Source organism: Rhinolophus sinicus, chromosome 3, assembly GCF_057876585.1.
Source record: "Rhinolophus sinicus isolate RSI-liver-muscle chromosome 3, RSI-T2T, whole genome shotgun sequence".
NCBI lineage: Eukaryota > Metazoa > Chordata > Mammalia > Chiroptera > Rhinolophidae > Rhinolophus > Rhinolophus sinicus.
Genome location: NC_142503.1, coordinates 130,869,689 through 130,895,982, shown reverse-complemented (window position 1 = coordinate 130,895,982; position 26,294 = coordinate 130,869,689). Strand labels below are relative to the sequence as shown.

Sequence of the window (26,294 nt, the reverse complement as noted above, 5' to 3'; positions counted from 1 at the left end):
CTTGTTCTCTAGAAATAGTAAACCACATGAAACTCCTGAGTTCACTAAGCATTTGTATCATTCTCTGCTTTTGCCCATGCTGTTCCTTCCCTCTAGTGTACTTTCCCCCAACTTGGCTTTTCAAGTCTTAGATTCAGCACTGCCTCTGAGATGCTGCCCCTGACTCTGCAGCCACGTTAGGACATGCCTTTTCCTAAGTCTCCATATTAGTGTGTGCAAAATTACATCATGAAGTTTATGACACTGCACTGTAATTACCTTTTTTTATTATATATAATCTTGTATAATTTCTTTAAGGGTAAGGATAATGTCTTATTATTTCTCTTTCTAAAGGTCAGACAAGTTTCTGGTAAGTAAGAAGAGACAAAAATCCATTTCTTGGATTATCTTTCCTGAGAGAGGAGAAAAAGGTGCCATCTATTTGACAAAGGCAGAAAAATCCTATTTAAAATAATGTTGTCTCTTCTCTACTAACTAATGCTGAACAAATCCAACTAGAGGCTGATCCTATCCTCCTATGTTAAAGATACACTTGGTGCAATATACAGAGGATGCATTATAGAACTGTACCCTTAAAACCTATATGATTTTATTAACCAATGTCACCCTAATAAATGTAATTTAAAAAGATGCATTTGGAAGAGCTAACATAATTTTTCAATGTATAGTGAAATGCAAATTATTAAAAGCAGGTTTCTAGTGGCATGTAGTCAAGGAAAGAGAACCAGGACACAGGAGAGAGGCATTAAAGAAAAGAAGACAGAAGTATATCATATTTTTATACCCTAATTTAGCTTAAATCTTCATACAGGAACAATTTGTAGGAATACCAATGTTCCCTGATGATTCAATAAGAGCTGTTTGTTAAGAGCGAGCCATCAATAGTTGGGGATAAGAGTGGTTACATCAAAGTGAGAGTTAGAGCTGGAAGACAGTCATAGGTATAGAGATGGAAAAGGCATACTACACATTTTAAGTTTTTTTTATTCAGGATCACAAACTACTGGGGTAATATACATGAATGGAGTGTTCTGGTGCAAGACAAAACAGAGATGAGATCTCTGGTACTAGCCCAATCTAAAAACAGCTACAGCTTGGAATTCTGGCTCAATGTTGGGAAGTTTGTATTTGTTTTGTCTTTTAAGAAAATCCATCAAGCTTTATGGTTTTGTGAAATCCCCCACTATCTAATTTTATTAATTAGTTTGATTTCTTTATAAACCTTTAAAGGAAAGACAAACATGTTCGGAATGCAGACACTTGCAGATTGCAACCTGTTGACTAGCAAACTCTGCTTAAAGAATGATGACATTGCAATATATAGATGATATAGTATAGAAACATACATTTGAAACCTATATAATTTTACTAACCAATGTCACCCCACTAAACTTAATATTTTTAAAATCTAGAATATGTAAAGCGAAAACAAAAATTGGGTATGATCCTGATTTGGTAAAGTTTTCAAAATAAATTCAAATAAAAAAGAAAAGTTAAAAAAAAAGAATGATGTGAAAACTAGGATAGAGGGGTTAATTAACTTGCTCAAAACCATAAGCATAGTAAGTGATGCACAGCTGAATTCAGATCAGGCAATCTGGCTTCAATGGTGATAGTCACAATCCTTACACCAGGAGTTCTCAGTTGTGTGTGTGTGTGTGTGTGCACATGCATACACACACACACACACACACACACACACACACGCACGTACCACAGACCCCTTTGGAAGTTTAGTTATCAGTGTGTGTTATAAGGACACAGTTTGGGTTTAACTGATTCCCCAGGAATGGGCTCTACCACCAGAAATGCCCAGGTAGAGATTAGGTCTTTATCCTAGAGCTTCAGGAATATCATAGCCAGATGAAATGTCTGACTTGAAGCTATTTTTATGGTTCCAATTTTAATAATTTCCTGTACAAGAGTTTTACCATGTCTCCAAATAAATAATTCTTATATTTTCATAAATTTGAATGTTTTTCTGCCTACAGTTGAAACTTTTATTAACGTGTTTATATAAAATGAATAGATTTCAGCCATTTGCAACAACATGGGTGGATCGTGAGATTATCATGCTAAGTGGAATAAGACAGAAGAAGTTGAGAACCACGTGATTTCACTAATATGTGGGATATAAAACTGTAAGCAACAAACAAGACAAACGAACAAGCAAAAACTCATAGACACAGAAAATAGTTTAGTGGTTACCAGAGCGTAAGGCAGGGAGGTAAAAGAGGGTGAAATATATGGTGATGGAAGGAGAACTGATTCTGGGTGGTGAACACACAACGCAATATATAGAAGATGTATTATAGAATTGTACACTTGAAACCTATATAATTTTATTAACCAGTGTCACCCCAATAAATTTAATATAAATAAACAAATAAAAAGTGAATACATAATTGTCACCATTCATTTCCCAGTTAATATTTTTAATAAATCCAATTATATAAGAATTTAAAGCATTTCACTACTATATTTTAAATGGGTAAGAGAGACAAAACACGAAAATAATATTTGGTCACTTTTTAATTATGTAACTTTAAAACATTATTGTGATAAAACAAGACACTGACCTATTGAACATTGTGTATTTATTATTTTCACTCTTTCATACAATCTTGGAATAGATTTTAACTTAAAATGAGTAAGAAACCTCCAAAATGTAATACTTCTTTTGAAAAATACAGGCATACAAATGACAGCATTAACTACAGAAATGCACAAAAGATTAATAAGGGGCACAAATACAACATTTCAAAATTAGTTAATATTAGGTAAATTAACAGATCCTATTACAATCTTAAGATCATGTCCTTTAAGTTCAAGCAAGCACACCATTTTCCATTTCAGTAACCCAATGCTTTTATACATATTTAACACAACAGCAACAATAACAATAATATTATTACTATTCATTAACTTTTAATGAGTGCCAAGTACTGTAAGTTGTGTTACATGTTTTTTGGCTTAATTTTCACAACATCCCTAGTGGTTAAATACTATGTGCACATTTTATAGGTTAAGAAACTGCAACTTAGAAACACTAAAAATACTTGCTCAAGGTTGCACGAGAAAGTGGTGGGACTGTAATTCAATCTACAACAGACTGATTCTATCTAATTGCTAAATATATGTCCCTCAAAGACAGAAAAACAGATCTTGTGCTTTAATGGATCTCCCGCACCCAGCCAGCACTTTAAATAGAGTAGGTGCTCAACAAATTATTGAACTAAAGATTGAAATTTTAGAAACTTAGTTTATATTTAAAAACAAAAATTATAATATTTGTTGAATATTGTTCAATAATTTGTTGAAGAAAGGGAGCAAGGCAAAAGTACAGTTCCATCTTAACATTTTTTTTTTGTCTGACTAACTTTGAAGCAAGAAGGAAGAGTTTATGATTTGATTAAAAATGAACGAATAATCCTAAAATTTATATATGACAAAAGACCCCAAATAGCCAAAGCAATCTTGAGAAAGAAGAACAAAATTGGAAGTATCACTTTCCCTGAGCTCAAGCTATACTACAAGGCTGTAATAATCAAAACAGGCACATAAACCAACAAAACAGAATAGAGAACCCATAAATAAATCTTCACTTATAATGTCAACTAATTTATGACAAAGGAGGTGAAAATATACACTGGAGTAATGACAGTCTCTTCTACAAGTGGTGTTGGGAAAACTGGACAGATACAGGCAAAAAAATGAAACTGAACCACTCGCTAATAACATATACAAGAATAAACTCAAAATGGGTTAAAAACTTAAATGCAAGACCTGAAACCATAAAACTCCTAGAAGAAAAGAAAGGAAGTAAAAACTATTTGACATTAGTCTGAGTAATATGTATTTTTTAATATGTCCCCTTGAGCAAGGGAAACAAAAGCAAAAATAGACAAATGGGACTATATCAAACTAAAAAGCTTCTTCAACAAAACAAAAATACAACCCATTGAAGAGCAGAATATATTCGAAAATGATATATCCAATAGAGAGTTAATATACAAAATATATACCGTGTTTCCCCAAAAATAACATCTAACCAGAAAATAAGCCCTACCATGATTTTTCAGGATGACCTCCCCTGAACATAAACCCTAATGTGTCTTTTGGAGCAAAAATTAACATAAGACCCAGTCTTATTTTCGGGGAAACACAGTAAGAAACTCATATAACTTAATAAGAAAAATAATAAACAATCCAATCGAAAAATGGGCAGAGAATATGAAAACACATTTCTCCAAAGAAGACATACAGAAGGCCAACAGACATTCAAAAAGATGCACAACATCACCAATCATCAGGGAAATGCAAATCAAAATCATAACAAGATACCACCTCACAACAATCAGAATGGCTATTATCAAAAAATCAAAAAATAACGTGTTGGTGAGGATGAGGAGAAAAGGGAACCCTTGTGCACTGTTAGTGGGAATGCAAATTGGTGCAGCCCTTGAAGAAAACAGTATGGAGAGTCCTCAAAAAACTGAAAATAGATATACAATACAGCCCAGCAATTCCACTTCTGGGTATTTATCCAAAGAAAATGAAAACCCTAATTGCAAAAGATATATGCATCCCTATGTTCATTGCAGCATTCTTTACAATATGGAAGAAACTTAGGTGTCTATTGATAGATGAATGCATAAAAATGTGATATATGGGCGGTCGGTTGGCTCAGTTGGTTAGAGCACAGTGCTTATAACACCCAAATCACCGGTTCGATTCCCACATGGGCCAGGGAGCTGCACCCTCCAGAAGTAGGTTGAAAACAACAACTTGACTTGGAGCTGAGCTGCGTCCTCCATGACTAGATTGAAGACAACGACTTGATTTGGAACTAATGGGTCCTGGAAAAACACATTGTCCCCCAATAAAAAAAATTTTTTTAATGATATATATATATATATATATATATATATATATATATGAATGAATATTTGCAGAAATGAAAAAAACGAAAATGAAATCTGGCCATTTGGATAACATGCATGGATCTAAAGGGTATTATGTTAAGTGAAAATATCCGGCAGTGAAAGACAAATCCTATATGGTTCACTTATATGTGGAATCTGAAAACAAACAAAAAACAGACTCAGAAATAGAGACCAAGGGATGGTTACCAGAAGAGAAGGAGTAGGGGATAGGTCAAAAGGGGAAGGGGAATATAGTCAATAATATTGTGATAAGTTTATATGATGACCGATGATTACTAGAATTAGTGAGGTGATTATATTGCAAGGTATAAAAATGTCAAATCACTATATAGTACACCTGAAACTAATATAACCAATATAAGATTGTACTACCAACTATACTTAAATAAAAAAACATACATTTAACATTTTAAAAAGAACTAAAAAGGAACTAATATTTCAAATTAAAAATATGGTTTTATAACTACCTACAACACTACATTTCTTCATAAACTTCTGCACATTATTTAACTTCAGATATTATATATTTGATTCTGAGGTTGTTTGTACTGAAGCATGTTGAGACCATAAAGCCCAAAATAAATATTAGAATGTATTAATGCCATTTCTGACTTTGCAAGGCAGGGGCTTGTGTTTTTCCTCAAAGTACTCACAAACTGAATCCATGATGACAGATTGTTTCCTGAACTCTTTTCATGTACTTCAGTTAATTCAGCCTAGCAGTACTGCTATTCATAGAAGTCAAAGTATGAGGCAATCCAATGTAGTGTTCCACTTCCCATGTTTCAAAGGAAAACTAGAAAGTGTTCTGTTTGTTTTTCTGCCACGTCTTAACAAATCACAGTCTTAAAGACATCCTAAACTAGAATATCAAAGTTTGTGTGCTAGTGGTTTGACTTGAATGAAATTATTCTTCAAAGGCATACTACTTAAAAATCACATGCATTTTGGATGAAAGTCTACATGGGTAGGAAGGAAAAAGGAAATGACATTTTTAGAATCCATTCTGTGCACTTTACATAAAATAGTCACAACAAACAATTAATCTACTGATTTCCAAAGACTATTGTTATTATTATTATTATTATTTAGTTTTAGGTGTACAAAACAGCATAATGATTAGATATATACACCCCTCACAAAGTGATATCCCCAACAGGTCTACTACCAATCTGATACCAAACATAATTATTACAATACCATTGACTATATTCCCAATGTGTATTTTACATCCTATAGCTAAATAAGTATATGTATATATAATATATTACATTATATATAGTATAGATTACATATATACTATATATAATATAGTATACATAATATATATTATATATACATATATTTTTTAAATTATAGTTGACATTCAATATTCTTTTATATTACTTTCGGGTGTTAAGTGTAGTGGTTAGGCATTTATATAATTTATGAAGTGGTCCCCCCAATAGGCCTAGTACCCATCTGACACCATACATAGTTTTTACAACATTATCCAAAGACTGCCGTGTAATAAAAAAATATATTTAACATAATCAGTAATAAACCAAATTAGGGAGAATTATGATATATATTTCTTAAATTATTTTCATTTTTTCTTCCCACAGGTTATACTATTTTGAAAATGAGACCCAAAAACTCATACTAAGACTAATAATATTTCAGAATATTTTATTTGGAAATGAAAAACGTCATAAATTTAATAGTTAATAATTTTCCAAATATTTAGTTTTAGTATTAAAAGAATGTATCATATCTATAATATTCAGCCATGTTTTGAAAGTCAATCAGATTTGAATAGTTTACTTTCTATGGTTTAAACTTTAAAATTTTTCGTTTGATTAATTATTTGCTATATCAATTATCAAGTGTGATAACAATCTGCACACCTATTAGGAAACTATTATTGTTAAATTTCAGATCTTCTAAACTGTTCTTCTTCATTAAAAGTTGACTCAGAACTCATTGGACCACTGAATCAAGATTGTTGAAAATATTTGTAAGAATTTCTTCACAGTATCAACTTATCCATAAAAATATTCTACTGCTATGAACAAAAACCTGTTATGCCCAACACTCTTAATTAAAGTTCTAAAAATATATACCATCAGAGTACCACAAAACTGTGCAGCTGAGTGGGAATGTTTTGGATTAGAAGACAAGTGAACAATATTTTATCTCAGGCTTCTGTAAGTAGTCTTAATCTAAGATATGTTTATAGGATTCCGGAGTCTATGAAACTCTGAGTTTATGTTTGCAATTTTGATGATATGTGCATTTTTCTGTGAAAATAACCTATAGATTTCAAAAGATTTTCAAATGGATTCATAATCTCAAAAGGATTGCAAACACTGCACTAACTTTCAGGCAACATTCTTCATAGCTCTCAACCCTGGGTGTTTTTTTTTTCCATGAATTTAGACTAAATGACTTGAAAGGCAGATTCTAAGTTTAATTTTCTATTGCTCTAAGAGCAGATATTCCTATCTGATACTAAAGCTCAGATAGGAAATCTCTATTCATTGCACTGAATATCTTGGAGTAGTTTTCCCAAGATTTGAATATTGGTTACTTAGTTTCTTCATCACAGCTATCTTCATTTCTTGGTTTCTCAAAGTATAGATAATTGGATTCAGAAAGGGGGTGAAGATGGTATAGAAAACAGAGAGAACTTTGTCCACCAGGAAGTTTGTGAAAGGCCACACATAGATGAATATGCAGGGCCCAAAGAATATTAACACGACAATAAAATGTGCAGTGCAGGTAGAAAAAGCCTTAGATGATCCTGAGGAGGAGTGGTCCTTGATGGCAACAAGAACAATGATGTAGGAGGTGAGCAAAAGTAGAAAACTTATAAGAGCAATCACACCACTGGTTGAGATCATGAAGATTCCAAGAACATATATATCTATACAAGCCAGCTGGATGACCACAGGAAGGTCACAGAAGAAACTATCTACAACATTGGGACCACAGAAGGGTAAATAGAGAGTAAAAGCTAACTGGCTTATTGTATGCAGGAAGCCCACTGTCCAAGAAGTTACCACAAGCCCAACACACACTCTTTGGCTCATAATTGTTGAATAATGGAGAGGTTTGCATATGGCAATGTACCTGTCAAAAGACATGGAGATCAGCAGTACAATCTCCGTCCCAGTGAAGAGGTGCAAAAAGAAGATCTGAGAAATGCAGCCCTCAAAGGAGATGGTCTTGCGCTGAGTAAAGAAGTCCATGATCATTTTCGGAGTGGCGAAGGAGGACAGGCACATGTCAATGAGAGACAGATTGCTGAGCAGGAAGTACATGGGGGAGTGAAGGTGTGGGGTGGACAGGACAGTGAGCAAAATCAGGCAGTTGCCAAACATGGTCATTAAATAGAAAATGGAAAACATCACAAAGAAGAAAATCTGGAGCTCAGGAGAATCAGTAAGTCCAAACAACACGAATTCAGACACTCTGGAATGGTTGAACCCCTCCATGGATCTGCAGACTTTGCTCTAATGACAAAATGGAACAAAATGACAGGGTTAGAAAGTGTGAGAATGCTATAATTACATATGAAGGCGTTATGATATCAGTTAATAATTTACTAGAACATTGATTACCACAAATCCAACTAATAACTATCTCAGTAAAGTTTTTTCTTTTTGGAGACGCTTAACAATTGCAAATAACACTTCAATTTGGACTTCTTGGTTTTGACCAACATCAGTACATATTAAGTTATATTCATTTTATACTCAACAGTAATATTCCTGTTCTGAATACTAACTAAGGAGTTACATAATCCTTATTTACAGAGGATGGTTATGCTAAGGTAGTGTACTCTACTTAATAAGTCAGATAAATAAAAATTTAAATAAGGATCGAAATATCAAAGGTTCCTATTAAAACCAAAAAAATACAATTATGTTGAAATCACCATTGTTGAGGACTATCTTTAACTAGCACTTTAACATAATGATATCAAAACATCTATTTAGTATCCTATAAGGGTAATAAATGACTTTTCATTTAAGTAACTTCCCATTTTCTTAGTTACAGAAAAAGCCAGTTCCATTCTCATTTTACTTGGACATTTTCCAATTGTTTTTTCAGTATTGATAAGTACTATTTTTTATTACTGATATATAAATGATGAATTAATTTCTTAATTCCATGAAACTACTGATGACCAAAAGGTATACCTGGAACCTATGAGTTATTCTTAACTTTGTTACTTTTTAATCTCATAGAAATATTTTGTAACAAGAGAGAAAAATCCCTCCTTTATTTCTCCTCATGCTACTCAAACACAGGTTTTTTGTTTTGTTTTGTTTTTTTACACTAAGGGGAAAAAAATAGATTCCAGGACTGGGCCAGGAAATATATAAGATGAGTGATGGGTATCTTGTAGTATCAGAATATAAGATGCTCAAAACAAAACAAAGCAAACAAACAAACCCACATTGATGGTGGTATGTCAAAGTGACACAAGAAACAATTGGAAGAAGAAAAGAAAGATACTTTAAGGACTCAGACTCATTTTTCAATTTATACCATATTCCAAGTTCTACAACTATCTCCTATGACGTTTTTCATCTAAGTGACCTGCTGTTTTCCCACACGAAGAAGGAAAACCTGGCTCCATCCTCACTTACTTTAACATATTCAAATTGTTCTGTTAATATTGATAAATATTTTTTTTAAATTTGTCAGAGAACAATATTCCAGAAATCTTAAAAATGTCCTGTGGCAAAGTGGTTAAGAGGGTTAAGGTGTTCTTGACCTGCTGTGTGATCTTGATGATACCTCAGTCGCCTCTCTAAAATTTAGCCTCTTTGCCTGTGAGAAGTAAATTAGATAGTCTATATAAAGCAGTAAGATTATTTATTGGGTTACATTCAAGAACTCTCTAGGTTTCACATGCAAATTTAAGAATACTGTTAAAAAATAATCAGCTTGTTTTATTTCATTAAAAATAACAACAATAATAATTGCAGTAAAATTATCTAACTTAGTTTGAGTAATTCAAGGACTTAGAAAATGATGTGTGCTTCCAAAATAATTTCATTTTTTTGAAGTTAAATTACTTCTTTTCATATGAAAATTGAGCACTTTAATATACTAAATACATTGAAAATTGTCACATATTTGAATATTTCTTCTATTTTCCTAACTTAATAATGTAACTATTAACGAGAACATGGAAACTATTATGCCTAATTTACAAGTATATATAATGACTATGTTATGTATTCATTGTAAGTGAATAAATAGTTGTCAAGTTTTTTTCTCGTGTCAACTCCAGAAGGGATTTTCTAATATCTATTTAATGGAACCATTTTTCTTTATGTCTTCAAATTACATATGTCTTTTCTTTACCACTCCTCTATTTTCTTTGCTTTATACAATTATTAAATGAAAAAAAAATTGCTACCTGAAGAACACAAACTACAACTGCTTCTCAAGATCCCTTATGTTATATCCAGCTTTTAACCTACCAGTTATTCATCAGGAATCAAAAACACCGTATTCTTAAAGATTCACATTTCTACTGAAATCACCATGGTCCTTAGTAAGCATCAGAAGTCTGGAGTACGGATATATATTTTCTCTAGTCTTGGTATTGAAAGCAGTGACATTTTAGGAGCTCATGGTTTAGACACTACAATCTGCTTGCAGTGGGAGTTATTAAAACGCTGATCTGACTTTTCCCAAAGTTGCAACAAGAACTGTAAGGTGTGTCTTTACTATTTAAAGTGAAGATGCACATTCATGATGAAATAGTGTTCATTAGAGAAGGCACAACTGGAACTGACTTAGGGGAAAGAGAGCTTTGAGCAGTGATTTAAGGAGCAAAAAATTGCTCCCTTGAATATGGAAATATGTCACCTTTCTGCCCCAGTGTTCAATGCCCCAAAGTTGAAAAGTTACTCTTTTAGGATAAGGCACTTTGTCACCAGCAAACTCTTGCTCACTGAAAGAATCATGTAAAGGAAGAATCACGCATTAAAGTATTTTACAGGACATTAAAATTTTGTACAGGCTAAAATTGGTAGTTACAAAATAGTCATGGGGAAGTAAAGCATGGGGAATACAGTCAATGATATGGTAATAAGTATGTATAGTGCCAGGTGAGTACTAGACTAATCAGGGGATCACTTCTTAAATTATATAAATGTCTAACCACTGTGCTGTACACCTGAAATTGATATAAAATAATATTGAATGCCAACTGTAATTGAAAAATTAAAAAGGGGGAGAAAGGTGAAGGAGAATAAGAGGTCCAAATTTCCAGGTATTAAACAAATGTGATATATAGATGATGTATTACAGGATTGTACACTTGAAACCTGTAATTTTACTAACCATTGTAACCCCAATAAATTTTAATTAAAAAAAATAATAGGTCATAGGGATATATTTTCCATGTACAGCATGGAAAATATAGTCAATAATATTGTGGTAGCATAGTACGGTGTCCAATGGTTGCTGGACTTATGGTGATCACTTTTTTAGGCATATGAATGTTGAACAACTATGACCCCTTAATCTAATATAATATTGTATGTTAGCTATATTTTTAATAAAAGTCTTCAAAAATATTAAATTACAAAATTAGTACAAGCTAATAGGTGTAATGATAATTGCCACCACAGGTAGGTGAAATCTGGGGAAGGGGAAGTTAGAAAGTCCAAAAAAGAAGTGAAGACAGTTTCTGTGCAAGTACCCCAGACTAATGGTGTAAGAATTAAATTATACAAATAAATGTAAACCATTAAGTATTATGCTTGGCACAGAGAAAATGCTGAATAAAATATAGTACAAGGAATATCAGAGGTGATTATAATTATTAACACTATTTTTGAAGTGTCCATGACACATAATCCAGGAAGATACTAGATGTGGATTCTCAACCTGAAACCATAACTGAGCTTTGTCATATTTACTTGAAGGCCAATCACTTATCTGTACAGGTTTGCTCTTCAAACACAACTTTCTTCTCAAATATTTCAGTGATTTGAACTCTTTACAACTATCATACTTATCTTATATTTCCATAAGACTAGCAATGGAGCCCAAGAAAATCTTCCCTAGCTGACCACATTTCTTTACAGCTTTGAAATAAGAAAACATGAAGCTTTGTTTTTAAATTTTTTCTCTTTTTTTAAGTTAAAGTTTATTGGGGTGACAATGGTTAGTAAATTTACATAGATTTCAAGTGTACAATTCTGTAATACATCATCTATATATCACATTGTGTATTCACCACCCAATTTTTTTTTTAAATTCTCATCTGTTAAGGAAAAAGAAAGGAACTGGTTTAAAAGAAGAAGAAGAATGAAAAACAAATCCTAGCCTCATTTAAGCAGTCAACCCTCATGCAGCAGAACATCCACTGTGGGCAGAGCCAAGTCTCACAACTAGTCAGCCTAGGAGTCAAGCCCACCTCTAACAAGCCAAAAGCAATTAAAGATCAACTTTAACAGGACAATATACACAACACAAGAGTCACCTATGGAGCACACGCACAGGAGAAGAAGGAAGTGGTGCAAGTCAAATATAAAGGACACATACTACATAAGATAACCCAGCAAAAACCAAAAACTTAGGGGATCTACCTAATACATCGAAGCAAACACAGAGAGTCAGCCAAAATGGGGACACAAAGAAACATGTCCCAAATAAAAGAACAGAAGTAACCTCCAGATATGGAACCAAATGAAATAGAGGTAACCAACCTATCAGAGACAGAGTTCAAAACACTGACGATAAGAATGTTTAAGGAACTTAGTGACAACATAAAGAAGGATAGAGAAATCATAATGAACAACCAGTTAGAACTAAAGAATACAATAACTGAAATAAAGAACACACTTGAAGGAATTACCAGCAGGTTAGATGAAGCAGAGGATTGAATCAGTGACTTAGAAGACAAGTTAGCAGATATCACCTAAATGGAAAAACAAAAAGAAAAAAGAATAAAAAACAATGAAGATGGTTTAAGAGACCTCTGGGATAACATCAAGCGCAACAACATGTGCATCATAGGAATACCAGAAGGTGAAGAGTGGGAGCAAGGGGTCGAGAACATATTTGAAGTAATAATGTCCATAAACTTCCCTAACCTGGTGAAGGAAACTGACATACAAGCCCAGGAAGTGCAGAGAGTTCCAACCAGGATAAATCCAAACAGGTCCACACCAAGACACATTATAGTTAAAATGGCAAAGGTTAAAGACAAAGAGAGAATCCTAAAAGCAGCAAGAGAAAGACAGCAGTTTACATACAAGGGAACTCCTATAAGACTATCAAATGACTTTTCTACAGAAACATTGTTGGTCAGGAGGGAGTGGCAGGAGGTCCTCAAAGTGATGGAAAACAAAGGCCTCCAACCTAGATTGCTTCATCCAGCAAGGCTATCATTTAAAATTGAAGGAGAGATAAAGAGCTTCCCAGAAAGGAATAAGCTAAAGGAATTTATTACCACCAAGCCAGCATTGCAGGAAATATTAAAAGGGCTTCTCTAAACAGAAGAAAGATGAAAATAATTTAACTACACATTTAAAAAATGGCAATAACTATGTACCTATAAATAATCACTTTAAACATTATTGGATTAAATGCTCCAATCAAAAGACATAGGGTGGCTGAGTGGATAAGAAAGCAAGACCCTTGTTGTATATGCTGTATACAAGAGACACACACAGGCTGAAAGTGAAGGGTTGGAGTAAGTAAATGGAAATGAGAAAAAAGCTGGAGTTGCAATACTTGTATCTGACAAAATAGTCTTTAAAATGAAGAATATATTAAAAGACAAAGATGGGCACTATATAATAATAAAGGGATCGATCTGACAAGAGGACATAACCCTAATAAACATCTATGCACCCAACATAGGAGCACCTAAATACATAAAACAGATATTGACTGACATAAAGACAGAGATCAACAGTAACACTATCATAGTAGCGGACTTCAACACACCTCTGACAACAAGGGACAGGTCTTCCAGACAGAAAATCAATATGGAAACAATGGCCTTAAGTGACACATTGGACCACTTGGATTTAATCGATATTTTCAGAGCATTTCACCCCAAAGCTGTAGAATACACATTCTTCTCAAGCACACATGGAACATTTTCCAAGATAGACCACATATTAGGCCACAAAACAAGTCTTGATAAATTTAAGAAAATTGAAATCATACCAATTGTCTTCTCTGACCACAGTGCTATGAAATTAGAAATCAACTACAGGGTAAAAAAAACTGGGAGACACACACATTCATGGAGGCTGAATAACATGTTACTAAATAATGAATGGGTCAACAATGAGATCAAGGAAGAAATCAAAAGATATCTCGAGACAAATGAAAATGAAAGCACGACGACCCAAAATCTATGGGATGCAGCGAAAGCACTCCTAAGAGGGAAATTCATAGCATTGCAGGCTTACCTAAAGAAACAAGAAAAATCACTAATCAACAGTTTATATTCACACTTAAGGGATCTGGAAAAAGAACAACAAAATAAGCCCAAAGGGAGTACAAGGAAGGAGATAATAAAGATCTGGGTGGAAATAAATGAAATAGAAACCAGAAAAACAATACAAAAGATCAATGAATCCAAGAGTTGTTTTTTAGAAAAGATAAACAAAATCGACAAACCTTTAGCCAGACTCATCAAAAAAAAAAGAGAGGACCCAAATTAACAAAATCAGAAATGAAAGAGGAGACGTGACAACAGATACCACAGAAATACAAAAAATTTTAAGAAATTACTATGAACAACTATATGCCAATAAATCAGACAATCTGGAAGAAATGGACAATTTTCTAGAAGCATAAAACCTTCCAAGGCTAACTCAAGAAGAAATGGAAAACCTGAATAGACTGATTACCACCAGGGAAATTGAATCAGTAATCAACAAGCTCCCAAAAAACAAAAGCCCTGGACTAGATGGCTTTACAGGTGAATTTTACAAAACATTCAAAAAAGAATTATCACCTATTCTCCTCAAGCTATTCCAAAACCCAGAAGGAGGGAAGTCTCCCAAACACTTTTTATGAGGTCACTATCACCCTGATCCCAAAATCAGACAATGACACTACGAAAAAAGAAAACTACAGACCGATATCTCTAATGAACATAGATGCAAAAATCCTCAACAAAATATTAGCAAACAGAATTCAGCAATACATTGAAAAGATCATACACCATAATCAAGTGAGATTCATTCCTGGTATGTAAGGGTGGTTCAACATCTGCAAATCAATTAATGTAATACACTACATTAACAAAATGAAAAATAAAAATCACATGATCATATCAATAGATGCAGAAAAAGCATTTGACAAAATCCAGCAGCCATTTATGATAAAAACCCTTAAAAAAGTGGGAATAGTGGGATCATATCTCAACATAATAAAGGCCATATATGATAAACCCACAGCTAACATCATACTCAATGGGGAAAAGCTAAAACCATTCCCCTTAAGATCAGGAACAAGGCAAGGTTGTCCACTTTCTCCACTGTTATTCAACACAGCGCTGGAAGTTCTAGCCACAGCAATCAGACAAGAAAAAGAAATAAAAGGCATCCAAATTGGTAAGGAGGAAGTAAAATTGTCATTATATGCAGATACATGATACTATATACAGAAAACCCTAAAGACTCCACCAAGAAACTGTTAGAGCTGATAAATGAATTTAGTAAAGTAGCAGGATACAAAATTAATATTCGGACATCAGTTGCATTTGTATATACCAATAATAAAATATCGGAAGGAGAAATTAAGAAAACAATCCCATTTACAATTGGTTCAAAGACTACAAAACACCTGAGAATAAATTTAACCAAAGAAGTAAAAGATCTGTACTCAGAAAATTATAAGACACTGAAGAGATAAATTAAAGAAGATACAAATAGATGGAAACATATACCGTGCTTATGGATAGGAACAATTATTATAGTTAAAATGTCCATACTGCCTAAGGCAATATACAGATTCAGTGCAATTCCTATCAAACTACGAAAGACGTTTTTCACAGAAATAGAACATATAATCCTAAAATTTATATGGAACCATAAAAGACCCTGAATCGCCTCAGCAATCTTGAGAAATAAGAACAAAGTGGGTGGTATAATGATATCTGACATCAAATTATACTACAAGGCTACGGTAATGAAAACAGCATGGTACTGGCATAAAAACAGACACATGGACCAATGGAACAGAATAGAGAGCCCAAAAATAAATCCATGCCTATATGGTCATTTAATCTACGACAATGGAAGCAAGAATTTACAGTGGGGTAAAGACAGTCTATTCAATAAATGGTGCTGGGAAATCTGTACAGACAAATGCAAAAAAAATGAAGCTGGACCACCTCCTTACACCATATACAAAAATAAATTCAAAATGGATTAAAGACTTAAATGTAAGCTCTGAGACCATAAGATTCCTACAAGAAAATATAGGAAGAAACTTTACAGACATTACCCGGAATAAGATTTTTACTGATATATCCCCTTGCGCAAAGGAAGTAAGAGAAAAACTAAACATGTGGGATTACATCAAACCTAAAAGTTTTTTCACAGCAAAGGGAACCATCAATAAAACAAAAAGGGATCCTACTGAATGGGAAAAGATATTTGCCAATGATATATCCGATAAGGGGTTAATATCACAAATTTATAAAAAACTCACTCAACTCCACTCCAAAAAAACAAACAACCCAATTAAAAAATGGGCAGAGGACATGAAGGGACGTTTTTCTAAAACAGACATACAGATGGCAAATAGACATATGAAAAAATGCTCAACCTCACTAATCATTAGAGAAATGCAAATAAAAACCACCATGAGATATCACCTCACCCCAGTCAAAATGGCTATCATCAATAAATCAACAAACAACAAGTGCTGGTGAGGATGTGGAGAAAAGGAAACCCTTGTGCACTGTTGTTGGGATTGCAGATTGGTGCAGCCACTATGGAAAATAGTATGGAGGTATCTCAAAAATCTGAAAACGGAACTACCTTATGATCCAGCAATTCCACTTCTAGGTATCTATCCGGAGAAATCCAAAACTAATTCAAAAAAATTTATGCACCGCTATGTTTCTTGCAGCACTATACACAATAGCCAAGACATGGAAACAACCGGAATGCCCATCGGTAGACGACTGGATTAAGAAGCTGTGGTACATTTATACAATGGAGTATTACGCAGCCATAAAGAAGAAAGAAATCTTACCATATGCAACAACATGGATGGACCTAGAGAACATTATGTTAAGTGAAATAAGTCAGACAGAGAAAGACAAATACCATATGATCTCACTTATATGTGGAATCGAAAGAAAAGAATAAATGAGTGAACTAATCAGAAACAGTCTCAGAGACAGAGGAAAAACTGAGGGTTGCTAGATGGGAGGGGGGGTGGCGATAAGAGGGAAGGTGAGGGGATTAGAAAGCACAGTCAGTAACCACAAGATTGCCACAGGGTTGCGAAAGTCAATTTGGGGAATGTAATCAATATGTTGTAAAGATTTCGTAGGGTATCCGATGGACACTTGTCTCATTAGGGAGACCACCTCAGGGATGATGTAGATGCCTGATCACTGCACTGTACACCTGACGCTGAAGCTGAACAATAATGAATGTCAACTACAATTATATGTGTGTGTGTGTGTATATATATATATATATATATATATATATATATATATATATATATATGTTTACAAGAAGCGGAGTACAGGATTAGGAGTAGAGACAGTGGAAGTGTAATGGTTGTGTGCGATGTCAGAGGGGTAGTGGATGGGGGAGGGGAGTTGAAACTGTGTGAGGGATATAAATGTTAAATGTTTAACTATTACATTGTTTTGTGCACCTGAAACTAATAAAAAAATGTTATAAAACAACAACAATATAACCAACCAACACAATACAAAGATTTAGTAAATCCAAAAATCTAAAGTACTTGCTCTGGTTTAAAACAAAATGTAAGTGTATATCATTATTGCTAGAGTTACCATAAAAAAGGCAAGAGAGTTAACAGAAAAATGACATAAATACAAGATAATTCAGAAAGAGAGAGCATGAAGGAGTTTGGGGGGCATTATGAAACTATTCTGTATCTCTGACACATGAATTGATACATGTGCTAAAATTCATAGAACCTGCATACCGAAAGCAACCAAAATCAATTTTACTTTAAGATAACTTATGAAGTAGACTTTTAGAAAGCAAAACCAAATAATTCAGTACAGTGGCTAGTTACAAAATAAGCAAACAAAACCAATGGCTTTCTTATAAATCAATTCATTGTTAAAGTATACAGTAAAAACACAGCTTATTCAGATGAATAATGAGTTATAAAAATGGGAATAATGTGAGTAAAAACTGGTGTATCTATGTGACAACAAACTATGTTACTCTATAAAAGGAAAAAAAAGAATAAATTGAAATACTGATATTGAATAGAGAAACTCAATATTGTTCACCACATAAATTCCAATGAACTCTATGTAAGTTTATGACTTAAAATAATTTTCAAAATTTTTCTAGAAACCAATCAGGTAAGAGTAAACAAAAATTCGAAATAAACCATAGTTGACATTCATTATTATGCAGCTTCAGCTTCAGGTGTACAGTGCAGTGGTCTTGCATCTACACTGTCCTGAAATTTAAAAAAAAAAAAGAAAGAAATTAGAAATAATATTTTTACTATGCAGAAATGTATAAAACCATAATATCTAAATAATATGAAAGAAGCATGTGATATGACTGAAAAATTAATGTAAGGGTACTGAGAGTACTAAAAATATATAAACTCCCAAAATATAAGAATTTACAATATTATAATATTTACAGTATTATAACCTTAATTAGTAAAAGGGAGTTTTCAGATAAAATTAAGATTACTAACCAACTAATCTTAGAATAGGGAGATAATCCAGGATTATCCTGGTGGGCTCAATATAATCACATGAGTCCTTAACAGTGAAAGAAGGATTTTGTAGATATCAACAAAGTAATTCCACAGTTTATATGGAAAGGCAAAAATCCTGCAATAGTCAACACAGTCCTGAAAAAGAGCAAAATGACAGGACTCACACTAACCAGTTTAAAACATACTATGAGGCTGCTTAAATCAAGACAACATAGTATTAATGAAAAAATAGATGCATGGATTCATGGAACATGATACAGAGCCTAAAAATAGACCCACACAAATATAGTCGATGATCTTCAACAAAGGAGCAAGTGAAGAAAGGATAGTCTATGCAACAGATGGATCACAGGTATAAATGTAAAATGCAAAATTATGAAACTTCTAGAAAAAACATAGGAGGAAATTTAAGGGACTTTATGTTTGGCAATGAGTTCTTAGGTGCAAAACTAAAGTTCTTAGAACCAAAAACATGATCTATGAAGAAAAAAAATGGTAAGTATGATTTTACTGAATTGAAAAACTACTGTTCTGTGAATAAGTTAATAAAAAGACAAGACACAGACTAGGATTAAATATCTGCAAAACATTTATTCAATAAAGAACTTCAACCCAAGATATATAGAGAAACTCTTAAAACTCAACAATAAGAAAACAAACACAATTTAAAATGGGCAAAAAGAAATCGTGTGATTTTACTGATATGTGGGATATAAAACTGAAAGCAACAAAGGAACAAGACAAACAAAGAAAGAAACAAAAACTCATAGACATAGACAATAGTTTAGTGGTTACCAGAGGGTAAGGGGAGAGGGGGATGGTAGATGAGGGTAAATGGGATAAAATATATGGTGATGGAAGGAGAACTGACTCTGGGTGGTGAACACACAATGTGATATATACGAGGTCTGACAATTGAGTTCACGAACTCATCCTAGAAAAAGTGCTACATACCTCATTGCTGAATATCACTAGAGTCATCTTCAAAGCACTCCCCTTGGAAAGATATGCATTGATGCCAGCACCTAGTCCACCCTTCAAAGCAATTTTGGACCTCTTTTTCTGGAATGGCCATCAGAGCTGTCATCGTATTACCCTTGATGTCCTGAATGTCTTCAAAATGTCTTCCTTTCAATATTTTCTTTATCTTTGGGTAAAGAAAGAAGTCACTGGGGGCCAGATCAGGTGAGTAGGGAGGGTGTTCCAATACAGTTATTTGTTTACTGGCTAAAAACTCCCTCACAGACAGTGCCGTGTGAGCTGGTGCATTGACGTGATGCAAAAACCATGAATTGTTGGCGAAAAGTTCAGGTTGTCTAACTTTTTCATGCAGCCTTTTCAGCACTTCCAAATAATAAACTTGTTTAACCATTTGTCCAGTTGGTACAAATTCGTAATGAATTATTCCTCTGATATCAAAAAAGGTTAGCAGCATCATTTTGACTCTTGATTTGGACTGATGGAACTTTTTTGGTTGTGGAGAATTGGCTGACTTCCATTGTGCACTTTTACACTTTGTTTCAGGGTCACACTGGTACACCCATGTTACATGCCCGAAACATCCTCTCGCCTCTCCAAAAGGTCTTGGCAAACTTCGACTCTCCTTTGCTTTTGTTCATCAATGATTTCCTTCGGGACCATTTTTGCACACAACTTTCTCATGCCAAGATTTTCAGTTAAGTTTTTCCTGTTTCTTTATTGATGTTTGTTTGGTCTGCTATGCTTCTCACAGGGTGTTGATTATTTTGATGCACAATTCGATGAACTTTTGCAATGTTTTCATCAGTTCTGCTCATTACTGGCCATCGACCTCTTCATCAGTAATGTGTTCTCTTCCTTCAGAATAAAACGTTAAATCCATTTGTACATTGCCATTTCTTTTATGGCATTATCCCCATAAACTTGGGCTAACATGTCTCTGATTTCACATCCACTCTTGCCAATTTAACAAGAAATTTGGTGTTTGTTCGAGCTCTAATTCAAGCTCAGACATTCTAGCAACGGCCCCAAAAAACACTCAACAATAATAATGAACGCCACTCAGCAAGACACTGCCACACATTGACACAAACACAGCCATGGGACACTGATATACATACCAAGGCTATGAAACCTTACCAAGCTGTTTGTACAGTGCTGCCAATGTAAGCTCACAGTGGCAAGTTCGCGAACTTAATTGGCAGATCTCGTATTATATACCACAATGGAAAAAGACAGGCAATAAATTAAGTATGTGGAACATATGTCATGTTAATAGGTGATGAATACTATGGACAAAAGTAATGTAGGGAAGGGGGATATGAAGTATTGTGGAAGTGGATTGCAAATTTTAATAGTGTGGTCAGAGAAGGTCTCACATGGACGGTGACATTTAATGAAAGAGATTATGAAGTGACTCATGCCAATATCTTGGGAAAGGACATTCCAGACATAGGAAATAGCAAGTCAAAAGTCCTTGAAGGGGCACAGGCAACTTGGCATATTCTAGGATCAGGGGTCAATAGGGCTGAACAGAGTGAGAGAGGGGATATAGAAGGATAAGAAGTCAAGAAGAGGAAAGGGGTAGAAGTTGGGACATATAAATAAGGTTATATCAGGTTTGGCAATTAAGTTAGAAAACTTGTTGCAACTATGTTGCTAATCTTTTTTGATATCAGAGGGATAATTCATTATGAATTTGTACCAACTGGACAAACAGTTAACCAAGTTTACTATTTGGAAGTGCTGAAAAGGCTGCGTGAAAAAGTTAGACGAAAATATCCTGAACTTTTCAGCAACAATTCATGGCTCTTGCATCACGACAATGCACCAGCTCACACGGCACTGTCTGTGAGGGAGTTTTTAGCCAGTAAACAAATAACTGTATTGGAACACCCTCTCTATTCATCTGATCTGGCTCCCAATGACTTCTTTCTTTACCCTACGTAAAAGGACATATTGAAAGGAAGACATTTTGATGACATTCAGGACATCAAGGGTAATACTATGAGAGTTCTAATGGTCATTACAGAGAAAGAGTTCCAAAATTGCTTTGAAGGGTGGAGTAGGCACTGGTGTCAGTGTATAGCTTCCCAAGGGGAGTACTTCGAAGGTGACAATAATGATATTCAGCAATGAGGTATGTAGCACTTTTTCTAGGATACATTCGTGAAATTAATTGTCTGACCTCATATGGACCTTTATAGACAACAAAGAAAGCTTTAGCCCTTACTTTAAGTAAGATGGAAGTTACTGAGGGTTTTGAGAAGAGGAGGGAAATGATGTGACTGTATTTTAACAACATCATTCTGGATGGCTATCTGAGAATAAACTAAAACAGGACAAGAACAGAATTGAGACCAGTAAAGAGGCCCCAACCATAATGTAGGCAAGAGGTGATGGTGGTTTGGGCCTAGATGGTAGAATTTGAAGAAGAGATGATCTAATCTGGCAATTTTATGATGGCAGAGCTAATCCAGACTTGTTAACAGATTGGATGTAGGATATAAGAGAAAATATTTCTTAAATGAATCCAAAATTTTGGACTGGAGACTGGAATTACAATTTACTAAGATTGGTTGTGGGGTGGGGAGAAGCGTGTGGTGAAGATCAGGAGTCAGTCCGGGAAGTTATGCACAAGGTTACACAATGACATCAAAGTAGAGCTGTGGCACTGGCATACATTGCTGGGAATCAGAGCCTAGAGTTCATGAGAAAGATATGTACAGAGATTATCAACATATAGTTGGAATTTAAAGCCAAGAGAGCTGGGTAGCTAAGGAGATACTCTCAGAGTGAAATAAGGGAACAGCTGATTTGGTGGAGGGAAGACTGAAAGTGGAGAGTCTTGGGAAGGCAGACCTGCTTAGAGATCAAATGCTGCTCAAAGATCAAACATGATGAGACCTAAATAAGAATCATTGATATTCATTGGTGATCATGAATGACAAGAACTATTTCATTGGCATGATTAGGTGAGTTGAAAAGGAAAGAAATTGGAAGCAGAGAGCATAAACATGCCAGCTGCATAGTGTATAATTCCAACCATATGACATTCTGGAAAAGGCAAAACTATAGAGACAGTAAAAAGTTTGGTGGTTGTCAGGGGCTTGAGGGTAGATGAATAGGTGGAATACAGGGGATTTTAAAAGCAGTAAAACTACTGTGTATGATATTGTAATGGTGGATAGATGAAATACCTTTGACAAACTCCATAGAACTGTACACAAAGTGTGGACTCTAATGTAAATTATGGACTTTATTTTAAAATAATCTATCAATGTTAGTTCATCATTGGAACAAATGTACCACACTAATGCAAGATACTAATAAGGGAAAGTGTGTATGTGTAGGGGGAGCTCTGTGTTTTCTGCTTAACTTTTCTATAAAACTAAAACTGCTTTTAATTTGTTAAAAGTCTATTCATTTGTTTAAGTATAAACAACTTTTGTGGAGCTTTGCCATAAAGAGAAGGAGATAAATGAGATAATATGTGGAGGAAGAAAGTTGACAAAGAGATTTAATATGAAAAAATGTGTTTATATGCTGTGGGACAAAATCCAATAGGGGGAAAAAGTTAATGGTGCAGAAGAGAGGAAGAGAAGTACCAGAGTAATTGCTTTTAGTAGAAAAGAGGGGTGGATTCTGATGCACAGATGGAAGCGCCAACCTTTTCAGAGCACTATCAGGTCAGCCAGTCTCAGGAGAGAGGAAAGGGACACGGCTCCAGATGCAGGTGTATGGGGAGATGTAGTGGCAGGAGCTGAGGAATTCTCTTCTGCCCATTTTCTCAGTGAAATAGGAAACAAGATGATACGCTTAGAGTGAGGATGGGAAAGGAGATATCTGAGAACCAAAAACACTTTTTCTGTAGTCGGGATATTTTTACCATGCACATGATTTATGTTCATAAACACTAAAATTTTACTTAATTTTTAAAATAAAATATAAAAATGAATCCCTTGCATTTTGGATCAGAGATTTATTTTAGATGTTGCCCAGTCAATATGTCCTTAAGAGAATCGGATTTGGATACACTCATTAGGCGGTAGCAGCAGAGGCCTTGGTTTTGCTAGGAGAGATCTGATGGGTACACAGTAGTTCTGGATCGTCATCTTGATCCTACTTCTACGGCTAGCGTGGTGATATTTTTTAAACAGATGGCAAAGGTGGTAGCCAAAACAACTCTCATGACAATCTGTTTCCTGTGTTGTTCTGGAAGTCATCTCTGGATGTCCAGACTATATAGTAAGTTCTTCCGGATTTTTCAACTGCTCTGTAAGCACATAAGGGTCTATATTAAATCATCTTGTGTTTCAAATAGCTAGAATGCAACAGATACCTGACTGGTCCATCAAACAACTATTATAATTTATATTCAGTGTGAAATCAATCAGGGATAAGATCAACAAACAGCTACAAGTCAAAAAAATCTGCTAGAAATAATCATGAAGTTCTGGAGAAAAGAACATGAAACGTTTCCATGACCTTTTTACATGAAAATGACCAGGCCTTTTTATTTTATTTTTTTTCGCTTCCTCTGTCTATGGGGGGGAAACTGCAGTTTAATTTTCTTTCAAAATATACTTATAAGCATAATAATATTTCCCTCTTCATGATATTTTTCAACCTTTTGATATTTGCCAAGAATCTTGGGTGTACATACCTAAGTCATTTCTGAAACTGGAGTAATCACTCTGTTGCTTAAAACGTTAGAATGGTTTCTTATTGTAATTACAAAACAATCAAAGCCCATATTCACTTCATAGACCATAGACTGGTAGAGACACTACCAGTATCTCTAACTTTAATTCTTAGTCAGTTTCACATTCATTTACTATATCCCAGTCAATTTGAACTTTGTTGTGTTCCTCAAGTATACCTAGTTCATTACTGTTTTCAGATTTTTGCACTACCTTTTCCCTCTGCCTGGAATGCTCTGCCTGCAGGTGCTTGCATGGTTGGCTCTTTCGGTTTGTCTAGAGATCAGCCAAAATATTCTATCACCTCTTCAAGAAGGCCCTTCTTGAAGATTGAAAGGAAACTGATTACCCCCACCTCACACTGTCTCTATTATTTTGCTTTTCTTTTTAGTTTTTTCAGGACAATATCTCTTCCTGAAATCATATTATTTGTTTTCTATCTTAATGGCTGTCTACTCCCACCAGATGTACCCTTTAAGAGAGCAGTGACTTTACCTGTCTCATTAATAACTCTTTCTCCCAGTGCCTAGAATAGTCCTGACAAATGGAAGATGCTCAATCAATGCCGTTTTTTGGAAGTGAATAAATTAATTTCAGATGAAATTCTCCAGGCTTGATTTTTATATTCTACTCCCCCCCTTTTATGAGGCTAAGTGCTTATTAAACAGCCTTCTCGTGGAAGCTTTTACTTCTTAGTTGCGAAGGGTATAAATCACAAGATTCAACAAAGGAAAGATCACTGTGTGGAAGAGAGAAACCACCTTGTCATCTGGGAAGGCTCTGAAGGGGTGATGTAGATAAAGATGCCAGATCCAAGCATGAGAAATATAACAATGATGGGGTGGTGCATGTGGACATGGCCTTGTTCTTCACCTCAAAGGAGGACCCACGTACATGGCAATGTATGCGCTCCCCACCATCTTCCATTCTAAACATTTGGTCTACAAAATAAAAATGTATAATTTTCTCTTCAGTACTAATCATTTTCTCTAAAATGGCATCCTTCTTGAAATTTACCAAACCGTAACCACTCATTAATTACTTCCCATTTCCTCATATATGTTTTTTGCACATAGATGTACCTAATAAAATGAGATGATTTCCCTTTTTTTTGAGGAAAGTAAATATCATTGGTATCATTCTAATGAAATTAATATATTCAACAAATTTTCCAAAAATTGAGTGTAATGTCTCTCAGCATATTGATTAAAGCTTGTAAACTATTTAAGCATAAATTAACAAGTTTTACATACACTGGAAGAACATGGTCATATATTTAATTGATACTGATGCTGATGATGGATACATAAAGCACTAAGCCAATTTGCAGATCTTCAGCCGGGAAAATCCCTCATCAATAAAATGGGACATTTAGAGTAAATTACCTCTAAATTCCCTTAAAATGCAAGTATTCAAAGCAAATTTTTGAAATATCCTTGGTTTGGAATCGTTTTATCTGATTCTAATGCCTTGGCTCAGCAATTCATTAACTGTATGACCCTGGGAAAGTCACTTAGCTTTCACAAGTCTGAGTTTTCATTAATCAAATAGAAAAATGTGCGTTGACTCTTTCTACTTAATAGGGGTGATAGATGAGGATCAAATGAGGTGATGATGGTAACAATAAGTAACTCGTTCAAGTATGTTTAAACTAAAGTTAAATCTGAAAAAATTTAAATGTTAAGAGGTAGCTCTATTAGACATTTCTCCAAAGAAGACATAC

General features: G+C 34.4%; 1 protein-coding gene across 1 annotated transcript; it reads right to left on the bottom strand.

The window, feature by feature from the left end:
- Positions 1-7,462: 7,462 nt before the first annotated feature.
- LOC109439455 (olfactory receptor 4K2-like) lies at positions 7,463-8,422 on the bottom strand. The gene has a single exon (XM_019719769.3). The coding sequence runs from the start codon at positions 8,420-8,422 to the stop codon at positions 7,463-7,465; it is 960 nt and encodes a 319-aa protein (XP_019575328.3).
- Positions 8,423-26,294: the final 17,872 nt, after the last annotated feature.